The 14,403-nt window shown below is 40.2% G+C and overlaps 1 protein-coding gene across 2 annotated transcripts in view; it reads right to left on the minus strand.

Annotated features, from left to right (window-relative positions):
- The window catches only part of LOC104600066 (RNase L inhibitor protein-like protein), a 53,909-nt gene extending 40,441 nt beyond the window's left edge, over positions 1–13,468 (minus strand). For both annotated transcript variants that reach the window (XM_088887446.1, XM_088887445.1), the window contains exons 1-5: positions 13,252–13,468; positions 12,921–12,958; positions 10,117–10,169; positions 8,976–9,044; positions 5,781–5,818 (exon numbers count right to left, since the gene is read on the minus strand). In XM_088887446.1, the coding sequence (XP_088743572.1) occupies positions 5,781–5,818; positions 8,976–9,044; positions 10,117–10,169; positions 12,921–12,958; positions 13,252–13,331 (278 nt within the window). In that variant the 5' untranslated portion in view covers positions 13,332–13,468. The remainder of the gene's footprint in view (positions 1–5,780; positions 5,819–8,975; positions 9,045–10,116; positions 10,170–12,920; positions 12,959–13,251) is intronic.
- Between the last annotated feature and the right edge of the window lie 935 nt (positions 13,469–14,403).

A 14,403-nucleotide genomic window follows, 5' to 3' on the forward strand; every position in this document is an offset into this window, starting at 1 on the left:
CTCGTTGATGTCCTCATAAAAGGGCTTCCATACTCGCGGCACAATGAGTTATGTGACAAGCTGGGCATGATAGACATATTCAGCCCAACTTGAGGGGGAGTGTTGTGAGGATTATTTAATTGTTATTTTATAGTTGTTGTTAGTGGGTTGTCAGCTTAAGATGTTGTCAGTCAGTTAGTTTCTTTCTTTCTTATTAGTTTGTTTCTAGGGAGTGCCACCAGGGGCATACTTGTAATCTCCCATTCCTTTTATATTAAGTTAATATAAATAACTAAACTGGCGACAGCCAAAAGTAGTTGGTTTTTTTGTCTCTCACTCATATCTTCCTCTTCTTCTCTTTCTCTCTCATCTCTCTCTCTCCATGAATGATTACACATCCTCTTCTGGGAGTTTAGACCAAACAACTAATGCTTCTGGTATGACTCTTCCACCCCGGCGCACCCATCTGAAATCAATGATGCGGGCTGGCTCAGTCTGCACTTGTCCTTCTTTTGAAAATGTGGGAAGGGTCGCACTTGTAATGACTCCTGACTTCGGCCCTTTCTTCAGTAAGGAGATATGGAATACAGGGTGCAATTTTGATGTTGCCAGAAGGTCCAGCTTGTAGGCCACTGACCCTATTCTCTCAAGGATTTTAAATGGTCCGAAATAGCGCGGGCTGAGTTTGTTCCACTGTAAGCTTGCAACTGAAATTTGTCTGAAAGGTTGTAATTTGAGAAACACCCAATCACCGACTTCATATTGGACATTCTTGTGATGTTTATCATAGGTGTGCTTCATCCATTGTTGTGCCTGTAAGAGATGACGTCTCAGTTCCCTTAACACCTCATCCCATTGTGTTGGCTATTCTTCTACGGCCGCTACTGTGGTGGTCCCTTTTTCATAAGGAAGTAGAGGGGGAGGGTCCCGACCATATAGAGCTCTAAAGGGTGTCATCCCAGCGGCGCTATGGAAAGTGGTGTTGTACCACCATTCGGCCCAGTGGATCCACTTCACCCATTGTCTTGGTCGATCTCCCGCGAAGCATCTCAGATATGTTTCGAGACTCTTGTTAACCGCCTCTATCTGTCCATCAGATTGGGGGTGGTAGCTAGTTGACTTAAACAATTTAACCTCGTGCAAGCGAAAAAGCTCAGCCCAGAAACGGCTCATAAAAATAGGGTCCCTATCTGATACAATTGAGCTGGGGAGCCCGTATAGGCGCACAATTTCCCGAAGGAACAATTCAGCAACTGTGACTGTTGTAAATGGGTGTGATAGAGGTAGGAAATGACTGTATTTCGTCAATCTATCCACTACCACAAGGATAACTGTTTTGCCGGCAGAAATGGGCAATCCTGTGATGAAATCCACTGATATATCATCCTAGACTTGGGTTGGTATTGGGAGTGATTGCAAGAGGTCTGCTGGTGTTGTAGTGGCCGACTTGTTTTGTTGGCATACTGCACACCCGGCTATGAAGTTCTAGATAGACGTACACATGCCTTTCCAATGGAATTGTGTGGCGATGCACTTTTGTGTTCGTAGGATGCCGGAGTGGCCACCTGTGGGTGAGGCATGGAATAATTCCAGGAGATTCCTGAGATGAGCAGAATCTGCCGGAATTTCCAGGCATCCTTTGAAGAAGAGTAGATCATTCTTAATGGTGTACCTGGGGTGTAGTGAGGGATTTGCCAATACTTGGGCCTTCAACTGTTGTAACTCCCTATGGGATTGGGCTTCTTTTCGAAGTAGATCCAGGAGTGGAGAAGTTGGGGAAGATACTAGTAACTGAAATGATTGTGGGTGTCATGAGAGGGCGCCAGCCACCCGGTTAGCAACCCCTGCTTTGTACTCAATTATGTAGTCGTTCCCCAGTAGCTTGGATATCCATCATTGTTGTTCCGAGGATAGAACTAATTGATCCAATAAGAACTTCAAACTTTGATGGTCGGTCCGAATTATGAATCGTCTACTGAGCAAGTAGGATCGCCAACGTTGGACTGCTAAGACCATTGCTATTAATTCTCGTTCATAAACTGATTTGGCCCACTTTTGTGATGTTGCCTTGCTGAAAAAGGCTAGTGGTCTCCCCTCTTGCATGAGAACAGCCCCAACACCTTGACCGGAGGCATCACACTCAATGATGAAGTCTTTTGTGAAATCGAGCAATGCTAATGTTGGAGGGCTCGCAATTGCCTGACTCAATTGCTCAAAAGCTTGTTGGGCATTGGTTGGGGCAGTTCCCGACATGAGGGGGATGCGGTGGTCATGCTCCCGGCGTGGTGGAAGTTCTTGGGGTTCTTTGAACACGCTGCCATAGTGATGGAGTTGATGTAGGCGGCTTTGGAAGTCTCTAGGCCCATCTGGGCTGTTGTCAGCTAAAGATGGGCTGGTCCAATTTGAGTCCATGTGCATGAATATGGGCTGATCCGGATCTCCTATTTGCTTTGTTAATGTTGCAAGACTGATGGGCCTTGGACCCTTGCATGTTTGCCCTTGTAGATGGACTGTAGAGTTCCCTGATGTGAAGTCCATGGTGAGACGGGCCCAGTCACAGATCACGGGCCCTAGCTATCTTAACCACTGAATGCCTAGCACCACGTCTGCTCCACTGAGATGAAGAGGATATAGGTCCACCGCAAACTAGTGACCCTAAACCTTAAGTGGTAGGCCCATGCAAATGCTATTGCAGGATAGGCTATTACCGTTGGCCACATGAACCGTAAAAGTCATTGTTGGTTGAACCGGGAGTCCCATTTTATCCACCAAGACTTGAGTTATGAAGTTAAGGGAACCGCCACTGTCTATGAGGATTGACACTTGGCATCCCTAGATTAGCCCTACAACTCTCATTGTTTGAGGGGATGCAAGTCCCGTAAGGGCTTGTAGAGATATTTCAGGTGTGCCATTGGGTTGTATTTCCCACCCTGGGTTAGATTCTCCGCAACCGGTGAGGTCGTCTTCCTCTTCGGCATCTGTTTGGAGGAGAAATGCTTGTTGTTTCTTGCACCGATGGCCCAGCCCGAATTTCTCTTCGCAGTTGTAACAGAGTCCTTTGTCTCTGCGGGCTTGCATCTTTGCCCAGGTCAGTCGTTTGAAAGGAACCAATGGGCCTGGGCCCAATATTCCTTCCTCCTTGTTTGGTGCTGTCATCCAATCCTGGTTCCTAGACCCCATGGCCGTTGCACCTTTCTTGCTCGAGCGAACTTATCCTCATACAATCTTGCTAGCGCTGCCGCATTTATGACTGAAGTGGGCTGCATCGCCTTTACTTCCAGTCGTAGTTCTTCTTTTAGGCCACCGATGAAGCTTCCCACCAACGCCTTCTCCGTCCACCCTTTGACTCTCACAGCCAGCTTTTCGAACTCCATCTGGTAATTTTTAACTGATCCCACCTGTCGTAGCTTTGCCAAACTCTCATCATGATCTTCGAACCCAGACGATCCAAAATGGATAGTCATGGCATCCGTGAAGTCTGCCCAAGTTTGACGAAGGTGCCCCCATCGGTACCAATGAAACCAGAGGATGGCTTCCCCTTCAAGATGCGTAGAAGCCAGAGCTACCTTGTCTTGCCCAGGTGTCTCATGGTAATCGAAATACCGTTCAGCTCTGAGAATCCAGGGAGTTGGGTCGCCGCCTAAGAAGATGGGGAAATCAATTTTGACTGCTCTCGTTGCCACCCCTGTTTTGCGGTTGTTTTCATTGCTGCGCTTTTCTTGGCTTCCTCTGTCGTTGTTCGTTGCCCCCTGCTCCAGTCGATTGAGGAGAGCAGTGAAACCTTCCTTCATTTCTTTGAGATCTGAAGACATTCGATGAATCTCTACCTCCATCTGATCCACTCGGGTGTCTACTGACGTGTTTCTTGTGTTGGTCATGCTAGCTCTGATACCAACTTGTTAGGAACCTGCCTAACTCAGGGCTCTTCGAGGGGGCCAACCTCCTGAATTCGTTGGGAGAGAGAGAGAGAGAGAGAGATTAATGCCGAAAGAATTACCATCTTATTTCTCTTTGTGCTTTACTACTTATAATGTTTACAATCTTTGATTTCTTTCTGTTACAGCTGTTGCAAGTGGACGATTAGTTGTGCTGATGTGGCCTCCTCTTGTAAAACTGATTAACTGCTTTATGTTGGTCTGTTCCAGTAGTCTTTACAGTAGTAGGTTGGGTGCAATCAAATAGTTCAGGAACGTGGTCCCTTAAACAACCTGTAAGGGAATTATTGAGCCTCACAAGGGAGCTGGATGCACAAGTTTCTAGGTCTACGAGGTCAGCAAATGCTTTAGCTGACAACCTAGCAAAGCAAGGGGTGAATGGGGAGTTTTTGTTTCAGGGGTCACCTTACACATTAGTAGGTGACAGTTGTATTTCTGGTTTATTAGCTAATGAAAGTTACCGTTTCCTATCAAAAAAAAAATATTTGGGAAGGGAAGAGGCAGATGGTGGAGAGACTTAATTGCAGCTAAAATATAATAGATAGAGGTGACTAGATAACCATCTCGTCTTTTCCCTCCTTAGGCTACTCTCTATAGAGGAAAATTATGGATACTTCCAATCTTTAGCAGAAGGTTAAGTCCTAAATTGGGCAATGGCCAAAGGCTGCTTTTTAGAAAGATCATTGGTGTAGCAGCAGGCCTCTCTCAGATTCATTTCCAGAGCTGTATCAGATTGCTGAGAACCAGGATGCAGCTGTTGCAGATTGCCATGAAGTAATTGGCAGCTATGTTTTCTGGTGCCCTTCATTTCGAAGACATTTTCAGGATTGGGGGATTGTTGAGGTTGCTGAGCTGCTAGAGTTGATCTCTTCAGTCCTTGGACCCGAGTATTGAAGTCTGAAGATAGTTGGAGCTGGAATTAGGGTGTTGATGGCCTTTTTTCAGTAAAATTCTTTGTCCTCAAGCTTTCAGATAGAAACCTAGATGATGTGCCTGCTTCCAGAATTTCGAATCTGATTTCCCCCTCGAAAATCAATGCTCTGGTTTGGGCAGCGGTGTTGGACAAGTGTTTAACTAAAGTTAATCTAAACAAAAGAGGGGTGCAGGTCCAGGACCAGATGTGTGTTTTGTAGTCAAGCTATGGAGGAAAGTAACCATCTGTTCCTCCATTGCACTGTCACTTCCTTTATTTGGTGGCATTATTTCTCAGCTCTGGGTGTAGTTTGGGTCATGCCTGAAACTGTGTTGGAGCTGCTGTGGTGTTGGGAGCTTCAAGGTCTCTCAAAGCTTGCCAGAAGTGTGTGGATTTCTATCCCGGATTGAGTGATAAGCACCATTTGAACAGAAAGGAATAGGAAGTTGTTTGAGAATGTCTCCAAGGATTCGGATGCTTTAATTTCCTTTTCTATTGGAAAGCCGGTATCTTGGGTTTCAGTTGCAAAGGAGCTTCAGACTTATGGCCTAGGGGCTCTTTTGAGGTCTAGGAGCTGATTTGAATTGTGTAGGTGGGGCTGATTCCTGGCCAAGGGAATATCCTTGGGGAGCCTGTTGTATTTCTTCTGCTCTTTTCAAAAGTTTAATAAAGTTACATTACCTTTCTCAAAAAAAAAAAAATTGATTATGTTATGAGGGGTCACCTTATTTTGGAAGGTGACAGTTGCAGTTTTCTTATCTTCAAGCTTAATGAAAGTTACCATTTCCTATAAAAAAAAGGTTGAAGTGGTAATCACTAGCTACACAAGAAAACAATGATTTGGTCTCCAAATAATGTATCAGGAGAAATTATGGAAAGCATGACTAAACAGGCAGAAAGCTTGAATCACAGATGTGAATGATTTAAATAATATAGTAAAATTACTTTGATACCTCAAAACAATGCCCCCAAAACCATAATTAATCCGCAGTTCCTGCATGAATCAGAATTGTTCTAGTTATCAGGCTAGCGATACAGGAAAACAATGCATAAATTCAAAGTGTTTATTAAGATCAATAGCACTGTAGCCAGCTCATATTCAAAGTAGGACTTTCTTATCCCTCTTTTGATCAGTAACAGAAAACTTTTTTATTAAGAATGAAAAGTGAAACAATTGTACATCAGGGAAAAAAACAAAGAAAAACTTGGCCTTAAACAATAGGTCAGAATTCTGTCTTCCCAAAAGATTACACCTGAATTTGGTTCCTTGCATATACATCAAACCCAATATAAACCCCTCTAGGTAATGGAGCCCCCAGCCAAACATAATTCTTCTGTATCAACATCTAATCTAGCTTAGCCATCAACCAACAGAGTAGTCAATATCCTTGTCTAGGTGAATGAGATAGTCACCATAGAAGCAATAGCTCTAGCTTCTCCAAATGGAAGGGTGCATCCAGAGCTTTATGTGATAGGTGAATAAGATTTAGATAAAAAGGAAAATTCTATAAAACAGTTGTAAGGACAGCTATGCTGCATGGAGCAGAGTGTTGGGCAGTCAAGAAATAACATGTCCAAAGAATTAGTGACAGAAATGTGTATGATGAGATGGATGAGTGGAAAATCTAGAAAGGATAGAATCAGAAATGAAGTCATTCAAAGGAATTTAATCCAATGGGTGATAAATGAGAGAAAGTAGACTAAGAAGGTCCAGTCATGTGCATAGGACACCTTCAACAGCACTCATGAGAAGAAGTGATCTATTGCAAATTGGAAGGGGTTATAAGGGTAGGCATTAAACAGAACAGAATGGTGAAATAGGATTCATGTAGCCAACCCCATATAGTTGGGATAAGGCTTGGATGATGATGATGATGAGTTGCATTGGCCCCTCCTCCCTTCTATGTGTTTAATCATAGCAACCAGACAATCCATTCTCACTTTGCCCCTTTTAACTCATCTAGAGGCAAAACGTTCAACCCTCAATTTAAAATTTATCTTTCAAGTAAAACAAAACCATGCAAGGAAGCCAATCAAGTAGGATTATGACAAAACACTGCATCATCCTCCACTTTGAATTTGTTTAACTAAAGTTGCCAACAGTTCAAACTCTCATATGAGATGCTGTATTCTGGCCACCAAAAGTCTCAGGCAACTTATATGCAAAGCTGCCAGTGACTCATGTCACTTGCTAACCCACCTTGAAGGTGGAGTTTGGAAAATAATACTATACTTGCTCTAGTAATGCAATAACAAGTGCAAGTGACACATCCTTTGCCCTAAAATGGAAATATAATAAATATTTTTTTTGGCACTAAGTGGAAGAGGCACCATTCAAATCTGAAGGCAGCACATCCCCAAGACAAAGTACAGAATTATCCGATATGTTATTAATGGATCCAATCTTCATAAGCCAATTCATTCCTTGATTTGCTTCTATCTGTACATGTGAGTATTAAGTGCCCATAATTTAACAATGGGCATGGCACTAAACAGAATGGAATGGTAAAAGGGGTTCATGTAGCTGAACCCATATAGTTGGTGAGGCTTGGATGATGACGATGATGATGATGCATGTGAGTACTAAACAGGATTTTCACTCCCAAAGAAAACATTTTGACATATTTTAGCAAAATGCAAGCAATAGGCAATACTCAGCAATAAGTTGTTCTTGAGATTAAGAAATAGCAGACCCCATATAGTTGGTGAGGCTTGGATGATGATGATACATGTGAATATTAAACAGGATTTTCACTCCAAAGAAAACATTTTTTAGCAAAATGCTCAGCAATAATGTGGAGGTTTACAAAAGCAGCTTTGATTTGGTCTATTTGGGAAGATAGAAATGCAAGAATTTTTCAGGAAAAGGAAAGAAGCGTACAATAAATCAGGGAGTGTGTGTAATGACTGGGGTGATACATTGGTTAAAAACTGTGGACTGTTTTCACCAGTTTCCCTTTGACAATTTTTGGGGAAACTGGAGGGTGGTGGCAAATAGCAGTTCTCAGAAGGTTAGAACACATTCAGATTGCACACCACCTCCAGAAGAGTACTTAAAACTGAATCTTGATGGAAGCAGTTAAGGAAATCTGGGCCGGTCTGGTGTAGGTGGGGTGGTGAGAGGCAAGGAGGGGAACATCCTGGCAGTATTCTTGGGACCGGTGGGGGAAGAAGAGTCTACTAGGGCTGAACTGCTTGTTGCAATACAAGGAATTCAGATATCTCACCAGCTTAGTTTGGTAAATTTTATAATAGAAGGAGATTCTGAGGTGGTGGTGATGGGATGGGGTGCAAAATCCGGGTTCTATTCCATGGTATCATAGAGAGAAATTAAGAAATTTAAATGGTTTACAGGGAGCATGAATGTAAGAGCACACTGGGTTAGGAAATCAGCACAACTGATTGTCTTGCTAAACAAAGGACAAACAGGGATACTTTACTCGTGGCTCAGCTGTAATTTTCCTTTAATCTGCTTTTTTGTTTTTTATTTAGGGGAGTTTGCTCTTGTGCCTCTAAAAGGGATGCTTGTACTGATTTAATCTCTTGATGTTAATAAAATATTCATCATTTATCAAAAAACACAATTATTACTTCTGGACCCACTAAAGAGTGGTATGGTGATGACCTATAAATGTCAATTAGGGTGTGGTGACATCAAAATGCAGCCTCTGATCAACAATGACGTTTCTCTAACCCCAAGTTACTGGTTCGCTGGTTGAACAAATACAGGAGAAAAATGTAAAAAGACTTTAAGGAAGAAGATAACAGAAAAATACATAGGAGAATATTGGATGGAAAGAAAACACATATCTTTGGAAAAGAATTTTGTGTTGGCTCTCTTCTTCTATTCTCTGCTCTAACCTTATATGCTGACTAAAAAATCACTCATTTCATGTACAAGTAGTTTCCTCTCAGAAACATTTTGATGGCCACTTTGTTCTGTTTCTTGAATTCTATTGTTAGATGCAGGTAAACTTGACACCCCATAAAACCACGTTAGATTGCTCTTTCTTAATTTGTTAAAACAAATTCGTGAACAGAAACTGATAGAACATAAGTAAGAAGAACAATTGAGACTAATCTAAGTCAAGAAAGCATATGCACCGACTAAAAACTGAACACTAAACATCGATATCAAGTCAGATACTTTCTTTCAACAGGCCAAATCTTGCAAGCTTGCGCCCTGTGCACCTTTTCACATCACATTGTCCAAAATCCTGAATCAACACCATATTATAGTTTAGATCAATGATTTTCATATTCCACCAAATTACATGGAAAGATGTGATAAGCTCAAGAATCATGTTGTATCAATATGTCTAACAAGTCAGAACCTGGCATGTATGCTAAGTCTGTTCTTATAAAAATAAAAAATAATAAAAAAATGCTTGCGAGAATGGATTTGTGAGCTCAACAATGTATTTACAGAAGGTTCAGATCAGCCAATAGTATGGCTGCTACCCTGGTTAGGCAATGAGTGAAAAGGACCCAACTATTCTGAGGGGCAACTTTACAAAGGGAATGGGATGTAACTTGAATTTTGAAGTTCAACATGTAAGGGTAGGTTGCACAGGCTTGATTGTATGGGATGCCTGGCACATCTCTTTGCAAATACATTGTACACCATTCTTTTATTGATTAATAAAGTCACAATTGTTATTGATCAAAACACTATGTATTTACAGAAGATAGAAGAAATGTGCATTTTCATACAATAATAAACACAATAACTTATCTACTGAATTGTACCATATACAACAAATGAATAAAGTTAGAAACTATAGACAGGAAAGGATACCTACTAAATTTATCATATACAAGTTCAAAACCATAAATGTGAAAGGATATAATAATAATGTATTATAAACATTAATTTATATTACTCAACCAAGAAATGGAGAAAAAATAGAAAAATTATAAGGTGAACATAGTTACCAAAAGAGAATAAAAATACTGAAGAAACATAGTATACATTCCCACTTGTTAGAAGAACTACCCAATTAATTACCCTCTTTCTGAATTGTAAATAAGCAAAAATCAAATTGTTTGGACATCAGATAATCTTCAAATGAAATGTCAATTCCTTACCAATATTTGTGAAACCAACCCATAAAAAGTTTTGTTGGTTGAATCACTAAAAATATTTGACTCTTCAAAATTATTCAACTATATCCAAAACATGGCCTTGTAGGGACATCAAATTGTTCAACAAGAAAATGGCACCAAGATTACAACATATTTCCCACCTGATTTATGGTTAATTTAGAGAATTAAATGTCCAGAACATACCCACATTGCAAGCTGGATTTTTGGAACCAGAAACTCCTCTTCGTTTGCTGCATCTGCAAGATATTTGTTGGATCAGTCATCTCCCTTTCTTTGATGATAACAAAAATCCATTAGAAAGATATAAAATGGGGGAAGACAAGAAATGGCACATTAGGGATAGGGAAGCAAACAAGCAAAGTGAGGGAAAAGAAGACTAGAAAAGAACCTCTCATGCTTAAAATTTCAACTTTTCTAATAACACCTCATTTTGTAAGGATTTTGAGTGGTTTCTCTTTTTTTTCAAGGAAAGAAAATTGTATTCTGGGCATAACATGGTTGCCAAGGCATCTGGGAAATTCTGGGCAACAGAAAGGATAAGAACCATACTCTGACCAAATCATCTATCCCAATAAGTCTCAGGAAGAATGGCACTACTGCACCATCATTACTATCCCTGAATCTCCTAAACTTACTGGCCCATGGTTCCTAAGAAGCACCAATCAGAATTTGAACTTAATAGAATGATTACTAGGGGAAATGCAGATCAACATTAAGTATAACTGGATATCATCTGACAACAGTAAAACACTCTCTAGATTTGCATCATGAGCCGAAGGTGTCAACTAGCTCAGTTGGTAAAGTCTCTAGCTGGTTGTAATGGAGACTTGGGACCAAATCCGGCCTTCACCAGGGTTGGGGGTTTATGGGTTTTGGGGATGGGAACCCCCAATGTGTAGCCCCATGGAATCATTAAAAAAAAATGCATCTTCAGTCATTGTTATAATTTCTTTATTTCTTATTTTGCGAATATTGGATGATTTCATAAATTTTTTTACACTTTCACGGCTTTAGGTTAAATGAAATCATGATATCCTTCTCTCTGTTCAATTGTTCTCTGCACTCTGTTATTTCTCCATGTTTCTTTTAGGTTGAAACATGACTAGAGAACAGGTTGATTGGGTTGTGTTGAGGTTGAGACTCAAGCTGGGTTATGATTGGGATTGAGCTTTAGTTGCTTGGGGAAGGTTGGGTTAGGGTTAGGATTGACCACAATAACCCCAGCTTGCATTCTTAATCATAATTTTGTGCAGCTAATTATATAAGAAGAATGACTACCTAAAGGGTATTCCATTTACAAATAACTTTTTAGAGTAGAGAGCATATAAGTTTGGCTATACTTGACCCAAAAAAGTCTAATCCAGCTTCAGTTGCAGTCTTCTTACAATCTCATCCAGGCAACACAATAAAGGACTGAACAAATGATTGATATATTTCATCTCCTTGGTTATTTTTCTTTTTCTGGGGAGAGTTGTACAGCAAAACATAAATACATAGATCAAGCAAGTAGCTAATGCAACTGTGATGCATCACAGATACAATTGATAAGCAGACTGTAACTTAGTTGTCAAATGCAATGTTGCCAGACTCAGAGACAAAAAAAAAAAAAAAAAGGAAAGCTCACTGGATAACAGTTTTACCGGTTAAACCACCACAGGAAATCCCAATGGTTTAACCATCATTTAGATCATTCAGCCTGTAAGAATCATCAAATAACCAGGACCCCAAAAAGATCACTGTGTCATTGGTTCAACTGTTCAATCCAGTTCAAGTCCGACAAATAAACAAATAAACCATTGTTTAGCAGGATAGCATCCAAAAGCCTATTGTTGATACAATTAAGTATCTCCCCTTTAGGAATTTAACCTTTTATAATAAATCTGGACCAATTAGGAATTCAACTTACATAGAGGTAAACACGTAAATCATTGTTTATCAGGATAACATCCAAATTCCTATTGTTGATAGTTGATACAACCAACTACCTTCCCATTCAAGTCCAAGTTATATTGATTATTGAAACCTATTGTTGGATTAAAAGCTTTGGTTAAGGGAATAATAATAAACAAATATATCCAGAATATATTAATGTGACTAAATCTGCAAAGTCAAAACAGGAATAACTTGAAGATTTTAACATGATCTTTGTACATTGATAGAAGAGAAAATATATCAAATGAACAGTACCTAGATCGACAAAACCCGAGACAGGAACAACCTGTGAGGTTATAACATGTTCATTCATCCAGCATTTGACATGGCAAGTATTAGGGGGATAAGGGTGCTCTGTAAACAAACTTGCTCAGTCTTCGGATGGTCCATGATTAGTTGTTGAACATAAATATATAGATGCTTTTGACAATCTCGTTTATGTGCAATTGACAGGTAAAGGGATCTTGCTTGGAGAAGTGGATTCAGGTTTATTAGTGCATTAACATGAATATGACAACATATGAGTACTTTCTTTACCAATGAATTTGCCTGTTCAGTGGCAATATTGAGCACAATGCAAGAAGAATTTAGAAATCCCATGTAAGAACCTTACCGTTCAGCTAACTGCCTCTCATGTTCTTGTGATAATGTAGTTGATTAATGATTTCTACCAAACTGATAACGGTATTTAAGTGTTCAAATCTACTAAACACCGAACTATAAAATTGTACGGAAACCAAAATTTCGTTTCCACTTCCTACATTTGTGATTTGGGTTTGGTAATTTGGTTTATGAAGAACTAGCTGATTTTACTGTTTTGGAATTGGTGCTTGGCAATGCCAAACCATTTGATTTGAATGAAGATCACTTCCTATAAATCAATAAATTCTATAGGAATGAAGTATTCTCCTGTGTTAATCTCTAAAGTGCATAAAAACGGTAGAGTCAACCGCAATAAATGCAGTATCAAATTAAATTTTCCAGTAAAAACCACAATTAAAGAAAACCGATGCCAACTCACGCTTTCTAGTTGGTAATATAAAGTATGGCAATACCTAGATCAGTTGGGAGAGACTCGTCGTGATCATAATCCCTGTATAAGAGGCATAGCACAATATTCAAACAAGCCCCAAGTTAGTATTGCCCAACTAGAAGATATCTCCGAGTCCAAGCTTCCAGGTAAGTTGACAACAATCAAAATAACGAGGAAAATGAGCAATGAACCTCAATTTTGCAAGCCAAAAATTTTTTCTTTTTCTTTTGAAAAAACATATGAGGCATTTTATGCAGAGAAATATAACAGCACACCAAAAGGCTAAGCCGAAACCAAGTAGTTAGCGGAAATAAAACAGAGAAAGATTGGAAATAGTTGATGCTCGAAATTACCGAGGGTGTCCCTTGTTACTACTGGACTGGCCTCGGTGGGAAGAGCTGCTTCTGAATCGCCTGCACTTGTTATGCCCCATTGAAGAGAATCGGAGGGAAAATAGTAATACCGAAATCGTTGAACGAGCATTAAATACCTTAGTTCAAGGATTTCTCTAACGTGCGCCAAGAATGTAATGTTAACCATCGGCTCTAGCTTTTAGGGTGTCCCTTGTTACTACTGGACTGGCCTCGGTTGGGTTTAGATTATGGTTAAAGGTTGAAAAGTGTGAATCCGACTTAACATTGGGTACTAGCGGAGGGGCTTATGTTGCAGGGGCCCCGCTCATAAACTATCAGGCTCGAGCTTGATTCGAATTAGAGACTTGAACTCGAGTTCGAGCTTGGCTACATTTGATTGCAGGTCTCTCAAGCAACCGAGGTCTCCCTCAATTGCTGATGTGCCAAATCAAGGTCTCCCTCAGTTGTTGAAGTGTTGAGCTGAGGTTTCCCTAGCAAGCGAGGTGTTGAACTAAGGTCTCCCTTAGTTGACAAGGTGTCGAGCTAAGGTCTTCCTTAGTTGTCAAGGTGCTGAGCCAAGATCTTCCTTAGTGACCGAGGTCTTCCTCAGTGGTCGAGATGTCGTCTAGTTAGAGCTCAACTCGAATTAGAAACTTGAGCTTGAGCTCAGAAGTATGAGCTCGACTACCTTTAATTTCAGGCCCTTAGCAGCCGAGATGCCGAGCTGAGGTCTCCCTCAATTAGAAATAGAGTGGCATTCTTGTAATTTATAAGGAGAGAGAGAGAGAGAGAGAGAGAGAGATGACATCCTTGTAACTTGTAAGAAAAAGAGAGAGTGTGGCATTCTTGTAATTTGAAAGAAACAAAAAATGCAAGAGAGAGAGAGAGAGTTGGTAGGAAATAATGGCATTCTTGTAATTTAAAAGGAAAAAAACAAAAGAGGTATGAAAAATAGAGAGTCGGTAGGAGAGAGTGGCATTCTTGAAATTTTAAAGAAAAAAATGCAAGAGAGAGAGAGAGTTGGTAGGAGATAATAGCATTCTTTTAATTTGAAAGGAAAAAAAAAAACAAAAAAACAAAAGAGAGAGTGAGTTGGTAGAGAGTGGCATTCTTATAATTTATATGAAAAAAGGCAAATAATACTATTAGATT

The sequence above is a fragment of the Nelumbo nucifera genome, chromosome 5 (genome assembly GCF_055504915.1).
Source record: "Nelumbo nucifera cultivar China Antique chromosome 5, China Antique-T2T, whole genome shotgun sequence".
Lineage (NCBI taxonomy): Eukaryota > Viridiplantae > Streptophyta > Magnoliopsida > Proteales > Nelumbonaceae > Nelumbo > Nelumbo nucifera.